At 45.2% G+C, this 22,176-nt stretch overlaps 1 protein-coding gene and 1 long non-coding RNA gene across 3 annotated transcripts in view; one reads left to right on the forward strand and one right to left on the reverse strand.

Moving 5' to 3' along the window:
- Positions 1-70: 70 nt before the first annotated feature.
- EDEM3 (ER degradation enhancing alpha-mannosidase like protein 3) overlaps positions 71-22,176 on the forward strand; it is a 42,085-nt gene continuing 19,979 nt past the window's right edge. Inside the window, exons 1-9 of one of the 2 annotated variants that reach the window (XM_081194361.1) lie at positions 71-389; positions 5,038-5,083; positions 8,563-8,663; positions 10,135-10,174; positions 11,025-11,137; positions 12,537-12,690; positions 14,206-14,340; positions 15,824-15,929; positions 19,983-20,080. In XM_081194361.1, the coding sequence (XP_081050487.1) occupies positions 202-389; positions 5,038-5,083; positions 8,563-8,663; positions 10,135-10,174; positions 11,025-11,137; positions 12,537-12,690; positions 14,206-14,340; positions 15,824-15,929; positions 19,983-20,080 (981 nt within the window). In that variant the 5' untranslated portion in view covers positions 71-201. The remainder of the gene's footprint in view (positions 390-5,037; positions 5,084-8,562; positions 8,664-10,134; positions 10,175-11,024; positions 11,138-12,536; positions 12,691-14,205; positions 14,341-15,823; positions 15,930-19,982; positions 20,081-22,176) is intronic. The other variant, XM_081194362.1, reaches the window with a different exon arrangement.
- On the reverse strand, positions 20,098-22,174 carry LOC308587175. Its single transcript, XR_014008263.1, has 3 exons — positions 22,022-22,174; positions 20,675-21,665; positions 20,098-20,517 (listed from the first exon to the last, which is right to left on the reverse strand). It is a non-coding gene; the product is annotated as an uncharacterized lncRNA (long non-coding RNA).

The following is a 22,176-nucleotide window of genomic DNA, read 5'->3' on the forward strand; positions in this document are numbered from 1 at the left end:
AGGGTCACGTGGCCGGAAAGGAAAACCCGGAAGCGGTCTAGAGGCCGGATCTCGGTTTCCTTGGCTACGACGGAGAAGGGCGGGAGGGGGGAGGCAAAAAAAGGGCCGGTTCCTTCTTATGTCGCGGCGGCAGCAGTAGCAGCAGCAGCACCTGCGCTGAGGGGATGGCACAGAGCCGGGCCTAGCGAGGCAGCTGCCGCCATGAGCGGAGTAGCGGTTGGCGGCCAGGGAAGGAGCGACGGCGGAGGAGGAGGCGGCGGCGGCGGCGACTCTGCAGGCCGCTGGGCTGGCTGGAAACTGCTGGCCTTGGGCCTCCTCTCCGCGTCCTCGGTGCTGGCGGCAGCCCCGGCCGCGCAGGCCATGGGCAGGGAGGAGAAGCGGCGCCTTGGGTAAGAGCGGCGGCGGCGGAAGGGAGCGGGGGCCCGCCTTGTTCCGCCCCCGGGCAGGTCGCCCTGTCAGGGAAGTGGCGCTACTTTCTTCGCCTGTCACCCAAGCCTTCCTGCCGAGGTGGGGAGGAGAGGCCCGAGCCCCGTTTCTCCTTATGGTTCTTTCAGCGGCTATTAGGGTTGGGAAGGGACTTCGAGGGTCATCTAGCCCAACCCCACAGCAACGCAGGACTCTCAGGTTCCTGGCAGGCGGCCATCCAACCCTTAAAAACCTCCGAGGAAGGAGAGAACCTGCCTCAGGCGGGGGGCCCACCTGGCTGCCGGCCTTGTTCCGCCCCCGGGCAGATCGCCCTGTCAGGGAAGAAGTGGCGGCGCTTTCTTCGCTTGTCACCCAAGCCTTCCTGCCGAGGTGGGGAGGAGAGGCGAGGCCCGAGCCTGGCTTCTCCTTATGGTTCTTTCAGCTGCTATTAGGGTTGGGAAGGGACCCCTAGGGTCATCTAGCCCAACCCCCCTGCAAGGCAGGAATCTTAACTCAAGTTGTTCCTGGCAGGTGGCCATCCAACCCTTAAAAACGTCCGAGGAAGGAGAGAACCTGCGTAAAGCGAGTCTCCGTGTTCATGGGTCTCGTAGTCCGTGAAAAAGGGGGGGGGACACATCAGACGAACCTGACATGGTTTGCTTTCGTTCTTAGAATCAGAGTTGGGAAGGAAGGGGTCCCGAGGGTCATCTAGCCCAACCCCCCTGCAAGGCAGGAATCTTAACTCAATTTGTTCCTGGCAGGCGGCCATCCAACCCTTAAAAACGTCCGAGGAAGGAGGGAACCTGCTTCAAACGAGTCTCTGTGTTCATGGGTCTCGTAGTCTGTGAAAAAGGGGGGAACCTGACATGGTTTGCTTTCGTTCTTAGAATCATAGTCGGGAAGGAAGGGGTTCCGAGGGTCATCTAGCCCAACCCCCCTGCAAGGCAGGAATCTTAACTCAAGTTGTTCCTGGCAGGTGGCCATTCAGCCCTTAAAAACCTCCGAGGAAGGAGAGAACCTGCGTCAAAGCAAGTCTCCGTGTTCATGGGTCTCGTAGTCTGTGAAAAAGGGGGGGGGGGCACGTCAGGCGAACCTGACATGGTTTGCTTTCGTTCTTAGAATCATAGTTGGGAGGGAAGGGGTCCCGAGGGTCATCTAGCCCAACCCCCTGGGCTTTCGCCCAGCATGGGACTTGAACCCACGACCCTCGTCCCCACGCTTTACTGAGGAATAATAATAATAAGTGTGTCACTAAGAAAGAGCAGCTGCAAGATAAAGCAAGGTGTGTTGAGAAGAGGGCCAAGGAAGTGTTGTAAATAAAGTCCCCTCATCTTGGTAGCCTGTAAACGTGTTTTATTAGTCTTTGGTCACTTCTCTTCCTCCTCTCAGCCTCTCTTTTCTCCTCCCTGCCTGGGCGCCTTGAGGGAGTTCCTGTTTGTTATAGGTGACTAGGCCAGTAACTATTCAGAAGTCTGAGATAATAGGGTTTCTCTCAAGTCAAGAGTGGCAAGTCTGTGTGTCTTGATCTCCACCAAAACCACCCATTTTATAAATAAAGCTTATTCTCCAGGTACAACTCAGATTTGGGTGGTGGTGCAAGTAAGCTTTCCTCTTACGGCTTTTCTATTTCATTATGCAAAATTCTCCAGAGGTGAACAGTCTTCTCAGACTATAAGTACTTTGTGACTCTCCTGCTACTTGGTTTTGCTTTGTTTTTTTTGGAGGAGTGAGCACTTGCTCATTTGTCTATATATCTCCATAGGCATATACTGTACAAGAGTTGAGGCTTAGCTTACAGTAGACAGCTACACATGCTTGAGCTGAAAGTTCGTGAAAAGTAAGTTAGCATTTCCAAGGGGAGTGAAGGTCTAATCTTGAGTGAAGTATCTGTTGTTAGCTATTTGAGGCTCATCCTGGTGGGTTACTGTGGGAAATAGGAGTATATGGACCTTTGGTCTGATTTAGCAAATCATGAACCCCATGAACTGGGGTTTTCCTGTTTCGTAGCCTGGTCTGCTAGAGCAGTACAGCTGGCTAAGCAGCCAAGTTGGCAGCTGGTATGAAAAGTGTCATCCAGCTGATAGAGATAAAAAGCATTTCTTGCTCCTGTAAAATGCAATTCTGTGTATGTTTACTTGGAAGTAAACCTCATGCTTCAGTGAAACTTGCTCTGAAGTAAGTACATAAGATAGCAGCCTAAATCTTACACCAATTTGGGAGTGCATCTCATTGATTTCATGGGACTTCCTTCTGAGTAAACATGCATATGATCAGGGTATAAAAGGTAAAGGTACCCCTGTCCGTACGGGCCAGTCTTGACAGACTCTAGGGTTGTGCGCTCATCTCACTCTAGAGGCCGGGAGCCAGCGCTGTCCGCAGACACTTCCGTGTCACGTGGCCAGCGTGACGAAGCTGCTCTGGCGAACCGGCACCAGAGCAGCACACGGAAACGCAGTTTACCTTCCCGCTATAAATAGATACCTATTTATCTACTTGCACTTAAGGGTGCTTTCAAACTGCTAGGTGGGCAGGAGCTGGGACCAAAAGACGGGAGCTCACCCTGCCGCGGGGATTCGAACCGCCGAACATGCGATCAGCAAGTCCTAGGCACTGAGGTTTTACCCACAGCGCCACCCGCGTCCCTTGATCAGGGTATAGAATTGGTTAAAATGATGCTTGGATAAATACACAGCAGCGGTGCCCTAATGAAGTAATGAATTGTCCATAAATTGAACAATTACTGCTGACAAGGTGAATTATTAAAATAAAGGAATAAAAGCTCATATATGAAATTGCTTGCTCCAAATTGTTTTTATATTTTATTTGGTCTTTATATATTTTAATTTATTGTTCAAGGTGAGGAAGGGGGCAAGACAGATACTTAAAGAAAGGGCATGTGATGCTGCACGTGATCATGTCAGGATTGCGAAGGGGCACAAAGCGCAGAGCTACGAATGTTTTCTGTTTCCTGCATTTTCTTTAAAACATGCTGTGAAAGCAAAGGAGGTAAAGGTGGAAGCACTGACAATAACCTGTGGGATTTTTCTGAGACTGTCAGTGTGAAATATGCCATCCATCACACTTCCTACCTTGGACAAGTTAAGCAAATATTCAGTGTTGGTTCATTATTTGTGGCTACTGTTCGCAACAGACTTTCCCAACATGTGCTTTTCTGAAAAATAGCTAGGGCAAAATGGTTTTGCTTCTAGTACTTCTTCTTAGGTACAGGGCATAGGAAGATGAAATGGATTAAAATGACACGCCTATTGAAATTCTTGTGATGGTCATCACTGGGAAATAAAAGCCATGTGAATAAGCTGGGCTGGATCTAGATACGTCAAAGAAGTGAGCCAGTTAAATGCTTTGTAAGCCCATACAGTGGTACATCGGATTAAGTACTTAATTCGTTTTGGAGGTCCGTACTTAACCTGAAACTGTGCTTAACCTGAAGCACTACTTTAGCTAATGGGGCCTCCTGCTGCTGCTGTGCCGCCAGAGTACGATTTCTGTTCTCATCCTGAAGCAAAGTTCTTAACCTGAAGCACTATTTCTGGGTTAGCAGAGTGTGTAACCTGAAGCGTATGTAACCCAAGGTACCACTGTACAGGGAAATCTGGTAGGGAAAGATAGGACTCCACAGCGCCATCTGGTGTCACAGTGTTATATCGCATATACACCGCATATAAAATGCTTTTTCTTTACCAAATCTAGCTGAGTCCCTGGAGGGCCCAAGAAGCTATGCTAATCAGTCCAAGTGGGGCTGCACCATCCCATTTTCAGACTTACCATTTCACTTATGCCTTCTTTAGTAATTAGAGGAAATAAGGATCTTTTCCTACGTTTTGCAAGCCGTATTTTCAGTTCTGCCAACCGTCCCCAACCTAGTTCCCTTTAGAAGTTTAGATATTCTGAACCACAACTGCCATCATCCCTATCATTTGCTTTGCTGGGTTTTAACTGAATATACTTTGTCTTTTTCAATACATTGAAGCTTTAGGTAGTATTGTTTTCCTTTATATCCCGAACTGACAAATCATGACTGATAAGAAGAAGAGTTTGGATTTGATATCCCACTTTATCACTACCCTAGGGAGTCTCAAAGCGGCAAACATTCTCCTTTCCCTTCCTCCCCCACAACAAACACTCTGTGAGGTGAGTGGGGCTGAGAGACTTCAAAGAAGTGTGACTGGCCCAAGGTCACCCAGCAGCTGCATGTGGAGGAGCAGAGACACGAACCCGGTTCCCCAGATTACGAGTCTATTGCTCTTAACCACTATACCACACTGACTCTCTAAGAGTCTAAGTATCTTGTTTACTACATGTTGACAGTCTTTTAAAAGCTCTTGGTGCAGTGGTCGCTCCATCATCCTCCCTTGGTGCAGTGGTTTGCCTCCATCATCCTCCCTACGGAGGTCTATAGGAGCAACAGTTCAGGAGGCAGAAAGCGACCGGCAGTGCCACAAACCTGGTATGGTTGAAAGTAAGAAAGGCAGGCAGATGAGGGTGGACTGAGGTTGGTGCAACAGTGCTCTGCTTGACCTAAATGTGATGAATTGTTTCTGTTTAAACCTCATGGTCAGAGAAGGCTTTACTTCACCAGCTAAATCATTTTCGCTTTTGTCTCTTCTGCAGGAATCAAGTAGTGGAAATGTTTGATCATGCCTATAGTAATTACATGGTGAGTAAAATGACTATATGTACTTTTAAATAACTGCTTCCTTCTACCTTGACTCAGTGTATCACATACCACGTTAAGCCATAGCTTAAAACAAACTATCATATCTGTGGTTTAGCAGCGTTCTGGTCCATGGTGCTCCAAAGTTCCCACTGTGCTCCTACTGCCGTCGTGACACCGACAAATAATCCAGAGTCAAAACCCATCCTTGTGGCATGTTTGAAGAGAACCACAATTTGCTCTTCACTCACTGCTTGTGGTTTGTTCTGGGGAAATAAAGTACAAGCCTAGGTTCAGATGACACAACAAGTCAGACTTGCAGCCACATATTGTTTGTTCATATTGAAGCATAGTTTGTTTTACACTATGGTTTAATGTGACGTATGAACCAGGCCATTCTGAGAGAGATACATAAGGAATAAACATATGGTGATGAATTTCATTATTTTATTTTTTAGGATTATAATCTTGTGTTCCAATCCTATATGGAAACAAGTTCAGTTGCTGTTAAGTGACACTCCTAGTCCGCAACCAGGATATGGTTGTGGTTCTGCATAGTCTTAATAGGATGTACTTCTGAGTTTGGGCTGCAATGTTGCAGCTATAAGTACTTATGCGCCTGATTTAGTTGTTACACTAAACCATGGTTGAGAGAGCATAGTTGTGGTTTGATGTAATGTCTGTATTGACAGACTAGCTAGCAGACTAAAATTGGAAACATGGTTTAAGATGGATCAGCATGTCCTTACAGTTTGGCATGATATCTGAATTAAATTGTAGTAGTGACTGTTGCTCCACAGCTGGAAGGAAAATGAACGCAGAGAAACTGCTTTAAACCTTAGTTTGTAAATATTAGGAAGTTCAAGTGATGGACTATGGTTTGCATTAACCATGATTTAGTGTGCTATCAAAATTCAGCCATAGAATACAACAAATCTGTGAATTTGTGATAGTGTGATTACTGCAGGGTTTTTGTATTTGCTTTCTGACGCCACTTAGATCGTAAATTGTAGAATCATCTTGTTGGAAGTGACCATGAGGATCATCTAGTCTGGCAGTGCAGAAATCCTTTGTCCAATATGGGTCTTGAACCCACAGCCCTGAGATTAAGAGTCATGCTCTACCAACTGAGCTATCCCTACGGGCAACTTGCACCTGCTTAAATAGCTGTCTCTTGAGAGTTACTTGTACACACCTAAGTCTCACGTCTATTAACTGTTCTACAGTTAATAGATGTGAGAATTGACTAACCTACATAAAACTTATAAAGAATGCCAATAGCAGTTTTTTAAAAACCCAGCAGAGTACTTAACACATTAGGAATGCTATTTCCCCCCCCCCCTCAAGATCCTTGTGATGTAGATGATCCTCATTTTACAGGTGAGAACTATGGCAAAGGGAAAACACCTGTTTGCCTAGCTAACAAGGGCAGTTTGATAAGTTATGTTCTGATAAGGTATCCTTATGTTCTGATAACATTTTTACCTTATGTTCTGATAACAAATAGCATGGCACAGGCACCTGGGACTGCAAGCTCTGTGATCTAGCAAGCTCCTGATGAAATCTCACTCATCCCACAAATTCTCCACATGCTAGAACAAGCCACTATTCTTTTTATTACGCCTCTGTTCAGTGAGGGCAATAGTAATCTTCTTACAGGGGTATGGTAAACATTATTGACCCAGTGTATGAAAAGCACTTGGAGCATGTAGTTAGTTCAAGTGGGCCTCTGCAACAACAAAATGTTGCAGTGATAATTGCTACTGTTCAGGTTTTCAGCCACACCATGTCTGCTGAGCATAGAATACACACACCGGTGTCCCATCCCAGCTACTTTAAAATCATGGCTCTGTCCTTTTATTTATGTGGATAATTTTCTCTTCTGTTCTTGGGGACACATAAAAATAATTCCTCTGTATAAACCAGAAAGTCGCCTCTCTAGACATTTAGATGGTGTTTAGGCTTTATTTTCCAGTCCTTCCTTTCCACTACCCCCTCCAAAAAAACCAACCCTCTGGTTGTCCAGTTTATGCTCTCAACAATCCATTTTATGTGGGCGCTGATTTTACTAACCATGTTTTTTACTAAATATTTTTGCAAACCTCAGAGTTTCCCTAAATCTGCTGATACCATCTCCTTGTACATAGTTCACTCCAGTTTGGCAATAAGCAACAGTGGTCAAAGTACTGAATCTGAATTAGAGTGTGGGATTATTGTGAAGAAGGAACAATGGAATTCAAATTTACACTGCTTGATGTGAAATACAAGTGCATATAGCAGCTTATTAATTGTTTGTGGTTGTTGTGTTTTGGCTTTATGCTGTCTTGCTTACATGTGCATACTTGCTTACGTGTGCATACTTGTAGACACAGTGCATAGACACATGTACAGTTTACATAAATGATGCTCTGTTATGTGTTTAGGAATAAAATGCAGTCTTTGAGACAGTGGTGTGGATTTGAACCCTAATTATTAAACAATTCTATGGCCTTTTAAACTGTGTGTTGGAAGGTTGTTGTTTTTGTTTGTTACTATGTTATGTATTTTTGAGTTTTTTATATTGTAAACCACTTTGTGATCCTCTAATGAAGGGTAGTGTAGAAACACAACAAACAAACAAAGTCGGTTGTGCATAAGGTGCTAGGAAATGTCCTTCAGTAGACTTTAAAACTGAACCTCTCTGGTGGAAGCGAAACACCATAGTGAGCTGGGATTGTACTTTTTGCAGGGAAACAGTGGCTTTCTGTTCTACATTTGTAGCATGAAATGTTTGGGCTATGTGAAAGCATGACTTGGCATATCCTGGAAGCTTTAAAGTCAAAAGGATATGTATTTGCCACGTATACTAGGGTATTAAATAAACGAATTGTGTTTCTTGTGTTTGCGAACCTGGCAAGCGAGATTATGGTTTTGTACTTTATCAGATGGTTTGATAGTGACATGTTCTGCAGGCTGCCATAAAGTGCTGATTTTTACTGCTGCTTTAATTTTGTTTTGTTTTGAAGGTATATCTGCTACATTGCAAAATATAACTGATGTTCCCATTATTAAACACAGTATATAACAGGAAGCTTTCTGCCTGTAGTTAACAGTGCAATTCCATATGTGTCTAGTTGAATATATGTTTCACTGAGTTCTATGGGGTTAGGATTGCAGCCTAAAAATAGCTGTTTTCCATTGGGGGTTTTATAAAGAATTGCACAGGGCTTGTAACCTTGCATCAATGTTGAATTTTCCACACTTCTATGGGGTGATGCTAAGGAGGTGCAAATGCTCCTATTTGCTTCCAAAGAAATATGAAATGAGATACAAACTTGGAGATCTCATCCATCAGTATCTGTATTATGTTTTGTATTCAATACACGTATACTTGCATATGTTTATATGTGTATGTTTCAGTAACCATGTCCATTTTGTTGTTCCCTAACCACCAATGTACCCCAAATTTCAGCATACTCTTTGCACTTTTTTGCATTAAACAGGAACATGCCTACCCAGCCGACGAGCTCATGCCTTTAACTTGCCGTGGAAGAGTTCGTGGTCAAGAACCAAGTCGTGGAGATGTGGATGATGCCTTGGGAAAGTTAGTACTTCGAAATAATTCTAGTTATGTGAAACAGCAAAAATCTTGTTTCGGGTTCGGTGCTGTAGAAACACAGCCCCACGTGCCTTATAAAGAAACACACAGGCAGATGCATTCATTTCCACAGTCTTTGGATATAATAATGTGGAAATAACCCCTGGACCCAGGCACTTTATGGAATCTTCATTGGGAAGTGCAGTCCTTTTCCCCCACAAAAGAATGCATAAGCAGAATCTATTTGGGAAGGCTTTTGTTCATACTAGCTCTTGCTTAAACTAAGGGTTTTATGGAAGGTAGAGCAAAGCTCTACTCCCATGCCACACAGCTTGCGAAGTTTGTATTGCGGAGCCATAAGCCAATGCCACTCCCTCCTTCCATCTAGCTATATTGCTTCATGGCTGGAATAAGTTGGAGTTGGTTACTTCCTTTATGGTCTAAACCACTGAGCCTCTTGGGCTTGCCATTCAGAAGGTTGGCACTTCGAATCCCCGCGACGGAGTGAGCTCCCGTTGCTCTGTCCCAGCTCCTGCCAACCTAGCAGTTTGAAAGCACGGCAGTGCAAGTAGATCAGAAAGTATTGCTGCAGTGGGAAGTTAAATGGCGTTTCTGTACGCTCTGGTTTCCATCGTCGTGTTTCCGTTGCGACAGAAGCGGTTTAGTCCTGCTGGCCACATGACCCGGAAAGCTGTCTGTGGACAAACGCCAGCTCCCTCGGCATGAAAGCGAGATGAATGCTGCAATCCCATAGTCGCCTTTGACTGGACTTAACTATCCAGGGGTCCTTTACCTTTTTACTTACTTCCTTTGTAGTACAGTCATAGCTCGGGTTGAAGTAGCTTCGGGGTAAGTATTTTCGGGTTGTGCGCTGCAGCGACCCAGAAGTAACGGAGCGCATTACTTCCGGGTTTTGTCACTCATGCATGCGCAGACGGTCAAAATGACGTCACGCGCATGCGCAGAAGTGGCGAATCACGACCTGCACACACGGGTTGCGTTCACTTCTGGATGCGAACGGGCCTCTGGAACGGATCCCATTCTCATCCAGAGGTACCACTGTACTTATTTGGATAAAATTCCATACACCAAATACATGGTAAACATATTTTTGGCCTAAAAAGTGGATACTGAAAATCGTGGAGTTCTGACATCTGTGGCAGCATTTGTCTGGGAGTGGGCAGGTACCAATGTGTAATGGCCTTGAAGCTACACAGAAAATACAAGAATTGCAGACAGCATCTTGTTTCACTAGGTGTGAGGACTATGAAGAGAGCGCTAGTTTTGTTCCGCCTGCGCACTGAAAACATGCACAATGAAGTTCTGGCTCCTTAGGACCGGAACTTCTCCATTCAAACTGATGTCTTCTTTGTTAGTAATAACATGTCATACTGTTTTTTGGATGTTTTGCTGTTGCTACAGATGAAGTGTACTGGGTTCTAATGTGTTCCTGTTCTTGCTTCTTCCCCGCACTCAGGTTTTCACTGACACTGATTGATACTTTGGACACTCTTGTGGTAAGTTGGGTCTGAATGTTATACTTCCACTTCCATTTTTTGGAAGTAAATTCTTTGGTGGGTGGGTGTGTAACCTATGGTTTAAGTCTACTTTAATCAGATGGCTTTAGAGACCTTTATTATTATGAAGAAAAACGGTTTCCGCATTGTATTGCAAATAAAAAGTGGTTCCCTGATAGTCTCAGACTTAGGACCAGCCTTGGAGAATACAAGAGTATTTCTTAATACTGTGAGACCCGACCAGCCTGCTTGCTCTATATCGCATTCTCCTCTTCCATACCAGGAACTCTTTTGAACTTATCCCTCTCCTGTCAACTTGTACTTGATCTCTTCCTGCTTGCATCACCTCCTTGCTTCTTTTGCACATTCTATTTCTTTTTGCCCTCACAGACTTGGATGACTCAGGAGGAACTGTGGGTGCTTTTGAAATAAGTGTGGTTAATTTCCCTTCTCCCTACACCCACCTTGCAATTCAGCCCACACTTAATTGCGACATTACAAAACTTCTGAAAGTGGGTTTAGCAGTGAGTGGCATGGTAAATATGAGTGGAGCTGCCAGCTCAGTATGTGGAATGTATCGGATGATGAATTGATCATGTGCCTAACATCCACATTCCTGATATGTTTATTTAGCCACATAAGTTGACCTCTGGAGGTAAGGTTCAGTTTCCCACGAGTACAGTTTCCCCAGATCCAAGCGATCTTACAGGTCTTGTGTAATATACTGGAAGTTTGAAACCTGCCAAAACGTCAGTTGTCCGGTTTTGGAGGATATCTGTAATTACCTTCTCATTAATAAGTTTCACAGCAGGGAGGGTCAAATTGTTTACAGCTAATTTTTGTTTTGCAGGTGATAAATAAAACCAAAGAGTTTGAAGAGGCTGTCAAAAAAGTGATCAGAGATGTTAATTTAGACAACGACATTGTAGTATCAGTGTTTGAAACTAACATAAGAGTCCTTGGGTAAGTTTGATGCCAGAGGAAAATAAACCACATTTCAGTTTGTCGAGTTCTGGTACTTTCTGTGCTGCTTTTTAGTCGGAGGTGAATATGCCTGTTCCATAAGTGTTTAAGAATAATAGAAATGGTTCACCTGTTACCTTTAGAAACAGGCAGCAAAAGTTTTAGTTCTAGCTTTTCCTGCATTCATCTCCACTTAGCTGCAACCTTGCATGCTCAAATCCTTAGAAGTGTCCTTTGGTGAAAGTTTGATAGCTGAAATAATATATACCGTGGGCATTTCCCACATACTTGTGGGAAATGTTTGGATAGAGACTAGATAAGTTAAAGACCTAAAAGCTGAGATGGCCTAAGATTTGGATGGCTTTAAAGGGGGATTAGACATATAAAACTAGCAATGGATAAATGTTGCCTCTATGCCCCAAAGCAACAGCCCTCTGAATGCAAGTTGCTCAAGCACAACAGCGAGAAAGAGCTTTTGCCCTTCTGTCCTGCTTTCTTACAGACACATTGTTGGTTACTGTAGCAAACTGGATCCTGGACTAATGTAGGTTTTTAGTCTAACCTGGCAGATCTCTTCTTAAGTTCTCAGTACTGCATATTTTGCAGGATCTCTACATTCCAGTGGAATGGCAGTATAGTGGTACCTCTGGTTGCAGATGGGATCCGTTCCAGAGGTCTGGCCTGAGGTTTTTGCAACTAGAGTGACCACTTTTGCTCATGCACGCGCGATGGTAGAGCGCTTCTGCGCATGCGTGCGCGGCAAGAACCCGGAAATATACTTCCAGGTTCGCCGGTTATGTATCCTGAAGTTTACGTAACTGGAGGGATACGTAAGCAGAGGTACGACTGTATATACATAGCCCCTTTTTAAACGTCTTCTCCAAAAGTGAAGAGCATTTAGATCTGTTGACTTTATTCTCTGCTACTCGACTTACATACATTTGGAACTGATACAGATCATGTTTTGTAATGGTTAGGGTGTTGGTTTATGAGCTAGGAGACCGGGGTTCGAATTCCCACTCAGCCACAAAGTTCACTGGTTGATCTTGGGTCAATCACTGTCTCTCAGCCTAACCTACCTCATAGGGTTGTTCTGTAGATAAAACGGGGGTGGACAACCGTGTACACACCTTGAGCTCCTGGAAGGGAATGGGAAATGTAATAAATATGTGAAATAAATGTGCTAACCACAGTTTAAGGAAGCGGTTTGCAGGGAGATGTAATCCATCCTCCCCACCCTGCTGTTCTGCTCTGCTGCAGTGATGTCTGGGGTCAGTGTCAGCCCCAGTTGAGAAAGTGCTTATGCTTGAACGTTTGGCACCAGCCCTTAAGCAACACCATGTTTGAGCTCAGTATTTTTATATGCTGCATTTTATTATTGTCCTTTCTGTGTATTTAGAGGTCTTTTAGGTGGGCACTCAGTAGCAATCATGCTGAAAGAGAAGGGCGAAGACATGCAATGGTACAACGGAGAACTTCTGCATATGGCAAAACAGTTGGGCTACAAGCTTTTGCCAGCTTTTAACACCACCAGCGGTCTTCCATATCCACGAGTAAGTATATAATGTATTGTGAGGGCAGTTGAGAATTTTGTTTCTTGTTGATTTAGATATAAATTCTCATAGAATCCTAGAATTGTAGTGTTGGAAGGGACCACAAGTGTCGTCTAGTACAATCCTCTGCAATGCAGGAATATTTTGCCCAGTGTGGGGTTTGAACCCGCAACCCTAAGAGTCTCACACTCTACTTACTGAACTATCCCGTGGTATATTTTCATATCTCTTGGTTACAAGATGTAAATCTGTTAAGAAGCATACGATACCAGTTAATCCTGTTTGTAGCTTATTTCGTATTTAAAACAATTGCCACCATTTCTCTCCTGTGCCCTTTATTAAATAATTTTCAAGTTCTCTGTTCCAAGCACGCTGTATGCTTGAAAGTCAGGAATACTGCCAGAGTTTACTGTGAACTTGCTGTTCTCTCCACTCTAAACGGCAAGCTGTTCTTGAACTCAAAGCACCAGAGATTTCAGTGTTGGGAACTGCTGCTGCAAACTTCAGAAACGATTATAGCTACATGCAGGTGGCAGCAGCGTCCGGGTGTAAATCGGCAAAATGTCTGGGAAAATGTGGATCTATGGCAACCCATGTTGTCGTTTTTGCTGATTTCCCATAAAAATAGCTCAAAAAAGGTCAACAACTTTGCCCCCCCCCCCAGCAAGCTCCACAACTGTTTTGTCCTGATTTTCACTGTTCGAAATATGGCAACCCTAAGTTATGGCCATAGTCTATAGGTGGTGAGCTACAGACAGAGTATATATAGGTGGTGAACCAGACAGAGGGCCTTCTCGGTAGTGGCGCCCACCCTGTGGAACACCCTCCCTTCAGATGTGAAGGAAATTAGTAGCTATCCTATCTTTAAAATACATCTGAAGGCAGCCCTGTTTAGGGAAGTTTTAAATATTTAACGCTGTATTGTTTTTAATACATGATTGGGAGCCGCCCAGAGTGGCTGGGGAAACTCAGCCAGATGGGCGGGGTATAAATAATAAATTTATTATTATTATTATTATTATTATTATTATTATTATTATTATTATTATTATTATTATTATTATTACATGCTTAGCCATGAAAGTTGCTTTAAAATAGTCATCTGGAAGTGTGCTGTTAGCATTCCTATTTTAGTCTAGATGACATAAAATACGTGCAAGCATTCTCGTGTCTAAAGCCTAATGCACCTTTCACGATGCCAACAAATATAAATGTTTTGAATGTTGCACTTTTGTGTTTGTCAAGATGTCTTGGTCCATATTGTCAGGTAATGGAAACCTTAAGGATTAATGTTTGTATAAAGTCAGTTTGTGTATGTATGGCACCAAATTCTGACATTTGCCTGAAAGCCAGTTTACCAGCTGTTCCTGGTGCCTCGGGTACTTTGCTTTTAAACTCTATCCAGAACTGAAGGAACGTGTTTTTCTTGCAGTTTTCATAAGTTGTGTTTTATCTGTCAATGATTGCTTAATTTACTACTGTAGCAGTAAACGGTTTTGGTGCCTTTTCTTCTAGGTTAACTTAAAATTTGGTGTAAGGAGTCCAGAAGCTCGAACAGGAACAGAGACTGACACTTGTACAGCGTGTGCAGGTACCTTGATCTTGGAGTTTGCTGCTCTGAGCCGCTTCACAGGAGCATCAATATTTGAGGTTTGAATACGGGTTATAATTCATCATTTCTTGTTTAATTTATAACTTCTGTTAGTGTGGTTTTTTTATAGCATTTCTATTGCTGAATTGGTAACTAAATCTGTGATATAGGAGTTTAGTAAATGGTTTCTCTGTCTATTTGGAGGCTTTGCGATAAATATTCCAGAAATTCTGTACTTGGATTGCTCTGTAATGTATATTTTCTTATCAGTGTCTTGTTTGTTGCACTCTAATCAGTATTGTAAACACCTTGGCATAAACTCGATGGTATCAGCAGCAGTTTATTCTTAAACCTTTGTATACCATAAGCTGCTATTTATTGGCATGTGTTTGTATTTATCATGTGCATTGCACTTGCATCAAGGAAGAAACCAATGTTTTTTTCTTTTATGGTGTGCTGATTATGTTGATACTGATTCCCAGCAGTAGCAACCCCAATATTCTTGTAGCTTTGCTCTACTGTAGCAAAATAGACTGAACGCTGGACCAAAAATCCCCAGTTCAGATTTCTCCTAAATAATACCCAAATTGCCTTAAGGTATTCAGTCTCTCTCTTCCCCCTCCCCCTTACATTGTTAATAACTTTGCTTGTGGAATTGTTTGCTATCCATTACTATCTGGGTATTATGTGAGGCTTTGGGCGGCCTTGTAATTTTGCAATTTTCTGGTTGCTTGTGACAGTAGCAATTTACACAGGGTAGCATCTAAAGGTTGTGCATTTGGCACTTTGGTAATTTCCTTCCAGTCTTAAAGAATGATTGGTTCATAAACTGGAAGGGCTGCCGTTCCAGCTGATGGATAGAATCTCCATTGACATATGTGGAATCAGGAATGAATAGCCATTATTTGCAGCAAAGAGTGGAGTAATTGTGAAAGCAGAGAATTGCTTTTGGATGATTAACATTGATTATGTTAATCTATGCCAAGTCGGCAAACTTTTTCAGCAGGGGGCCGGTCCACTGTCCCTCAGACCTTGTGGGGGGCCGGACTATATTTTGAAAAAAAATAATAATGAACAAATTCCTATGCCCCACAAATAACCCAGAGATGCAATTTAAATAAAAGCACACATTCTACTCATGTAAAAACACCAGGCAGGCCCCACAAATAACCCAGAGATGCAATTTAAATAAAAGGACATGTTCTACTCATGTAAAAACACGCTGATTCCCAGACATCTGCGGGCCAGATTGAGAAGGCGATTGGGCCGGATCCGGCCCCTAGGCCTTAGTTTGCCTACCCATGATCTATGCTCTCCATAGACTCATTGGAATCAATTGGTAAGTTACCTAATTCCATGATATCAGTGGGTCTAACTTACCCCTTTGTACCTTAATTTAGCTATGCAAAATACTTCAGAGCTCTCCAATTATAAATGTGGAATGAATTGATCAACCAGTTGTTTGCATCAGATTTTTTTTTCCATTTTCACCATTGTATTTAAACAGCATTTAACTGGAAATGTTGACTTTGTTTGCTGCAGGAATATGCACGGAAGGCACTTGATTTTCTTTGGGAGAAAAGGCAACGCAGCAGCAACTTGGTGGGAGTCACAATTAATATTCATACGGGTGATTGGGTGCGCAAAGGTATGGCAGTTTGCAACTGTGTGCCCTCTATGGCTCATGCAGAAATGGGAATTTGTAAAGCATCTATGCACTATTGGACCTCTATCATGCTGGGGAGGCCTGTATGCTTGACCCTGACATGAGAGACCTAGGATTTGTCAGGCTACAACCTAATGAATGAGTGGTTAACCTTTTAAATGTATGGGCTATAAATAAGATGAGCTGCTTGTGGCTGCTCCCCTTAGTCTTATTTGGTTCAACCATCTTTACCTAAAGAAGGGCAAACACTCCTGCAAGTAGAAGAGCAAATAAAAGGAATTGTGTCTTCACATTGATAGAAGCGTTTTATGCAGATGAACAGAATGCTAGAAAAGTATTTCCTTAAACTACACTGTGGCCTGGATCAGGCCTGCGAAGCTGTGTGAAGTGGACTGCCAGTCCCCATCTTCTTCCCTGTCGGAGTGCTGGCCGCCTTCTCCACACCCAGCAATGGTGGGGAAATAGTCCCACTGCAGCCCTGGAGAGAGCTAAACCTTTGCTCTCGGTCCAGCACAGTGATGGGAATGAATGTGGGGTGTGAATGAACGAACAAATGAATGACTGAATGAATGAATGTGTTGTATTCATGGCTATGGATGTGTGGCAGTACCATTTTAGCTGCACCTACCTCTGTGTGTTTGCTGGTACATAGCCCTTGAAGAGCTGGCAAGGTGGAAGGTGCCCATCAGGGTGGCAAAGACTACTCCCCCCCCTGTTCCATGTGGATTTTTAAAAATAAAACAGAAAATATTGTATTGTCCCACAGGGGGGGATGCACTGGGACAACCGATCTCAGTGATCACGGGTAGGAGGAGGAGTTACGCTAAGACCAGACCATGTCATTACAGAGGAGGCAGGTTTAGTCGTTGTCTGAGGACTATCCCTGCCTCCGGGTCTGGTCCTGTCCGGATGGATACTAGAATCAGCAAGGGATACCCACGTGACCTGAAGGTGCTGCTGTGCAATGCCAGGTCAATGATTCGTAAGACCACTGCCATCCATGACTTGATCATGGATGGAGGATTTGACCTGGCATGTGTAACAGAGACTTGGTTGGATGAAGCAGATGGGCCTGTCCTTGCCGCTGCTTGTCCACCAGGTTTCTCTTACGCACAGCAACCCAGGTCACGTGGGCGGGGAGGGGGGGTTGCAGTGATTTTTAGGAAGTCATTAGTTTGCACCAGGCGTCCTATTGGGAAGACCCAGTTTTCTGAGTGCATGTTCTGGAAGTTGGGCAATAGGGGCAGTACAGGATTCCTTTTGGTGTACCGACCTCCCCGCTGCACCAAGGATTCCCTGCCCGAGCTGCTTCAGGTCGTGGCGGATGTTCTCCTGGAGACACCTAGCCTGGTCGTCCTAGGGGATTTTAACATCCATGCCGACACGACCTTACAAGGGGCCGCTCGGGACTTCGTGGAAAGCATGGCCTCCATGGGGCTGTCCCTGAATAAGTCTGGCCCAACCCATAGCCGTGGACATGCCTTGGACCTGGTGTTTACCTCTATGGATGTTGGTGATCTGACACTAAGTAAAAGCGAAATGAAAGAAGTGCCATGGTCAGATCACTTCCTGGTGCAACTGGACTTCTCTGTGACCCATCCCCTCTGCAGGGAGGTGGGACCAATTCGGATGGTCCGCTCCCGCCACTTAATGGATCCAAATGGTTTCCAGAGAGTGGTAGGGGATGCTTTATCCCATGTTGATGGCCTTTCAGCCGATTCCCTGGTGGCCCGCTGGAATGTGGAGTTAACCAGGGCTATTGACTGTTTGGCTCCGAAGCGCCCTCTCCGATTGCATGGAGCCCGGACAGCCCCGTGGTTTTCCACGGATCTGAGGGCAATGAAACAATCGTTGAGACGGCTAGAGCGCCGGTGGCGGATAACTCATTCCGAATCTGACCGGACATAGGTTAGAGCTCAACGTCGAGCCTACCAAGTGGCGATAGCGATGGCGAAGAAGAATTTCTTCACCGCCTCTATTGCATCTGCAGAAAACAGCAGCAGGAGACTTTTTCAGGTGGTTCACAATTTAGCGGAACCACCTGCAACATCGGGGCCCAGTACGGGCCACATGTTCTCCTGCAATGATTTTGCAAAGTTTTTTGCAGATAAAATCGCCCAGATTCGGGAAGAAGTAGACTCCACCGTGGGAGCAGGGCCGGGGCGGGAGAGTGCTAGAGTTCTGTCTAGTCAAGTTGAGTGGGATCAATTTCAATCTGTTACCTCCGAGGATGTGGACAGGCTGCTTGGACGAGTGAAACCAACCACCTGTCTCCTGGATCCTTGCCCATCCTGGCTTATAAAAGCTAGCCGGGAAGGACTGGGCGATGGGCTTCGTGGGGTGGTGAATGCTTCCCTCCGTGAGGGAGCCTTCCCAGACCCGCTGAAAGAGGCGGTTATTAAACCGCTTCTTAAAAAACCATCTTTAGATGCGGCCACGATGGCCAACTATCGCCCAGTCTCAAATCTTCCATTCCTGGGCAAGGTGATTGAGCGAGTGGTTGCTGAACAACTCCAGGCACGCCTGGAAGAAGCGGACCATTTGGATCCCTTCCAGTCGGGATTCAGGCCTCATCATGGGACTGGAACTGCCTTGGTCGCACTGGTTGATGATCTCCGGCGGGCTAGGGACAAAGGTGAGAGCTGTTTCCTAGTTCTGCTGGATCTCTCAGCGGCGTTTGATACCATCGACCATAGCATCCTTCTGGACCGTCTTGAGGGGCTGGGAGCTGGGGGCACTGTTATACAGTGGTTCCGCTCCTTCCTCCTGGGCCGTGTTCAGAAAGTGGTGGTGGGGGATGAGTGTTCAGACCCTTGGGCCCTCACTTGTGGGGTGCCTCAGGGTTCTGTCCTCTCCCCCATGCTTTTTAACATCTATATGAAGCCGCTGGGAGAGATCATCAGGAGGTTTGGGCTGGGTGTTCATCAGTATGCGGATGACACCCAGCTCTACCTCTCTTTTAAATCAGAACCAGTGAAGGCGGTGAAGGTCCTGTGTGAGTGTCTGGAGGCGGTTGGAGGATGGATGGCGGCTAACAGATTGAGGTTGAATCCTGACAAGACAGAAGTACTGTTTTTGGGGGACAGGAGGCGGGCAGGTGTGGAGGATTCCCTGGTCCTGAATGGGGTAACTGTGCCCCTGAAGGACCAGGTGCGCAGCCTGGGAGTCATTTTGGACTCACAGCTGTCCATGGAGGCACAGGTCAAATCTGTGTCCAGGGCAGCTGTTTACCAGCTCCATCTGGTACGTAGGCTGAGACCCTATCTGCCTGCGGACTGTCTCGCCAGAGTGGTGCATGCTCTGGTTATCTCCCGCTTGGACTACTGCAATGCGCTCTACGTGGGGCTACCTTTGAAGGTGACGCGGAAACTACAACTAATCCAGAATGCGGCAGCTAGACTGGTGACTGGGAGCGGCCGCCGAGACCATATAACACCGGTCTTGAAAGACCTGCATTGGCTCCCAGTACGTTTCCGAGCACAATTCAAAGTGTTGGTGCTGACCTTTAAAGCCCTAAACGGCCTCGGTCCAGTATACCTGAAGGAGCGTCTCCACCCCCATCAGTCTGCCCGGACGCTGAGGTCCAGCGCCGAGGGCCTTCTGGCGGTTCCCTCACTGCGAGAAGCAAAGCTACAGGGAACCAGGCAGAGGGCCTTCTCGGTAGTGGCGCCCGCCCTGTGGAACACCCTTCCAGCAGATGTCAAAGCGATAAACAACTATCTGACATTCGGGAGACATCTTAAGGCAGCCCTGTTCAGGGAAGTTTTTAACGTGTGACGTTTTACTGTATTTTTGGTTTTTATGGAGGCCGCCCAGAGTGGCTGGGGAGGCCCAGCCAGATGGGCGGGGTATAAATAATAAATTATTATTATTATTATTATTATTATTATTGTGCTGAGTGCAGCTTCTCAGTTTCTTTGTTTGTTTCTGGCTGCACTCCTGCCAAAACTCTTAACAGGGGCTTCTTTCGCAGGAATGAAAACTAGTTGTAAGCTCAATCTTAAATATGTAACAGGTTTTTCATCTTTTTCCTAGATAGTGGTGTTGGAGCAGGTATAGATTCATATTACGAGTATTTATTAAAGGCTTACGTCTTGCTTGGAGATGACAGTTTTCTGGAAAGATTTAACACGGTAAGTCTTTTGCATGAGACTCAGGGGTTGTGCATTTCATGAGGTATAATGAGTTGTATGGCTCCTTGCAGCATCGGTTGCACTTCTTCCCTCAATAATGTATTATTGCAGAACCAGAAAATATTCTTTGTCATGGTACCGTGGCATATCCTAAGAAGCGACCACTGGTCAATGTATCTCCTTGCCATAAAAGTCCATCTGGCTCCAGACATGAATAAATCTACAGGAAGGGCTTGTAAAAGGATTCCCCTTGAATTTAATTGAGTATCCCTATTCAAAGTGGCTTAGTAGTGAAATATTGGCTACATTTGTGAGTTGGAAATGTAAATTTTATAAACAAACACGATGCTGAGGAGATTTCACCCCTCCCATATCCAAGAATCTGCTGATGTTCTCTGCTGATTCTCCAGAGAGGAGGGGGCGGTTTCTGCTCTCTACTTACCATAACACGCACCCGACCATAACACGCACGTAGTTTTTAGAGGAGGAAAATCCGTAGGCATGCCACCCGTAGGCATTGCCTCCATAACACGCACAGACATTTCCCCTTACTTTCCAGGAGGAAAGAAGTGAGTGTTATGGTGCAAAAAATACGGTAATTCCGCTCCAGCCTCACATCAAAGAGAGAGAGAGACTGAGTGTTAGAGAGAGATCGTGTGTATAGATAAGGTTGCTGCTAAGAGCAGCTGCAGACACTCAGTGCAGTTCAGCATTTTCGATTAGACCTCATTTAGCTCTGTACATAGTTGTGTATTATAATTGTAGATAGAATAAAAGTAGTTATTCTACAGAGCTGCTCTCTGAGTCGTTTATGCTCTGCTATACTCTGTTGTACTCTGCTGTGCAATGACTGTCTTGTTGGAGTGAATCCGGTTCTCACAAATCTAAGCTGTGAGTCCACAGCACTTTGACCTGTTCCTGTGCAGAAGGTGGTCTCTGGAAGTGCTACCCAGCTCGCCTAGCCCAGTCGGGGCTGAAGTGTATGAGTCCAGTTAGTGGCACTGGCTCAAGGGCGATGCTGACAGATGCAGTATATTTGCGAAACATGAAGACTGGACTGTGTTGCTTTTTATTAAAGCTAATCTCTCTGGGTAAAACGCTTTTCAGGTGAAAGGCTGCTAGCCCCCTTACATGAACTCTTGATGCATCAACTTTAAAATACTTAAACAAATTCCAGCATCAGATGTATAGCTTAAATCCGGATGTCACCCTGGCTAAAAGATTGAGGGAATTTACTGAGCAGCGATGTGCTAAAGGCAGAGCAGCTTACGTGTCACAATCCGGCTCAAACACGAAGGGAGGGTAAAACAATTAATCTGTGTGATATTTAGCAATTTGGTTGTATGGCAGGGCTGTGGGAGCTCAAGCTTTAAATCATTCAAAGAGGAACAAGAAATTCCTGGAATGACACCCCTCCAGCCTTCCTGCCTGTTTAATTTCATTTAACGAATGCACTTCACTAAAATTATCCAACGTTAAGCCAAGCGTGGCAGAAATTTCACCCCTTGCTGTTGCGGCCAATTGCATGAGTCCTTCCCACCCTCGTTTCTCAGCTGGACTCTTGTTGATTAGGAAGCCTCTATGACTTACTCTAGGGACGCGGGTGGTGCTGTGGGTTAAACCACAGAGCCTAGGACTTGCCGATCACAAGATCGGCGGTTCGAATCCCCGCGACAGGGTGAGCTTCCGTTGTTCGGTCCCTGCTCCTGCGAACCTAGCAGTTGGAAAGCACGTCAAAGTGCAAGTAGATAAATAGGTACCGCTCCGGCGGGAAGGTAAACGGCTTTTCCGTGCGCTGCTCTGGTTCGCCAGAAGCAGCTTAGTCATACTGGCCACATGACCCGGAAGCTGTACACTGGATCCCTCGGCCAGTAAAGTGAGATGAGCGCCGCAACCCCAGAGTTGGCCACGACTGGACCTAATGGTCAGGGGTCCCTTTACCTTTATTCTCCTGTGTGGTTCGGTGTCCTCTCAGCTGTTTTGCATGACGTTAAGGAGAGGCGAGTGCAACCTACAATTTAGTGTGTTTAGATCTCAACTTTGCAAATGAATTTGGTATGAAAAATGAATGTGGGCTCACCAGGGTCTGATGTTTT

Source organism: Podarcis bocagei (genome assembly GCF_964188305.1).
Source record: "Podarcis bocagei genome assembly, chromosome: 5".
NCBI classification, from domain to species: Eukaryota; Metazoa; Chordata; class Lepidosauria; order Squamata; family Lacertidae; genus Podarcis; species Podarcis bocagei.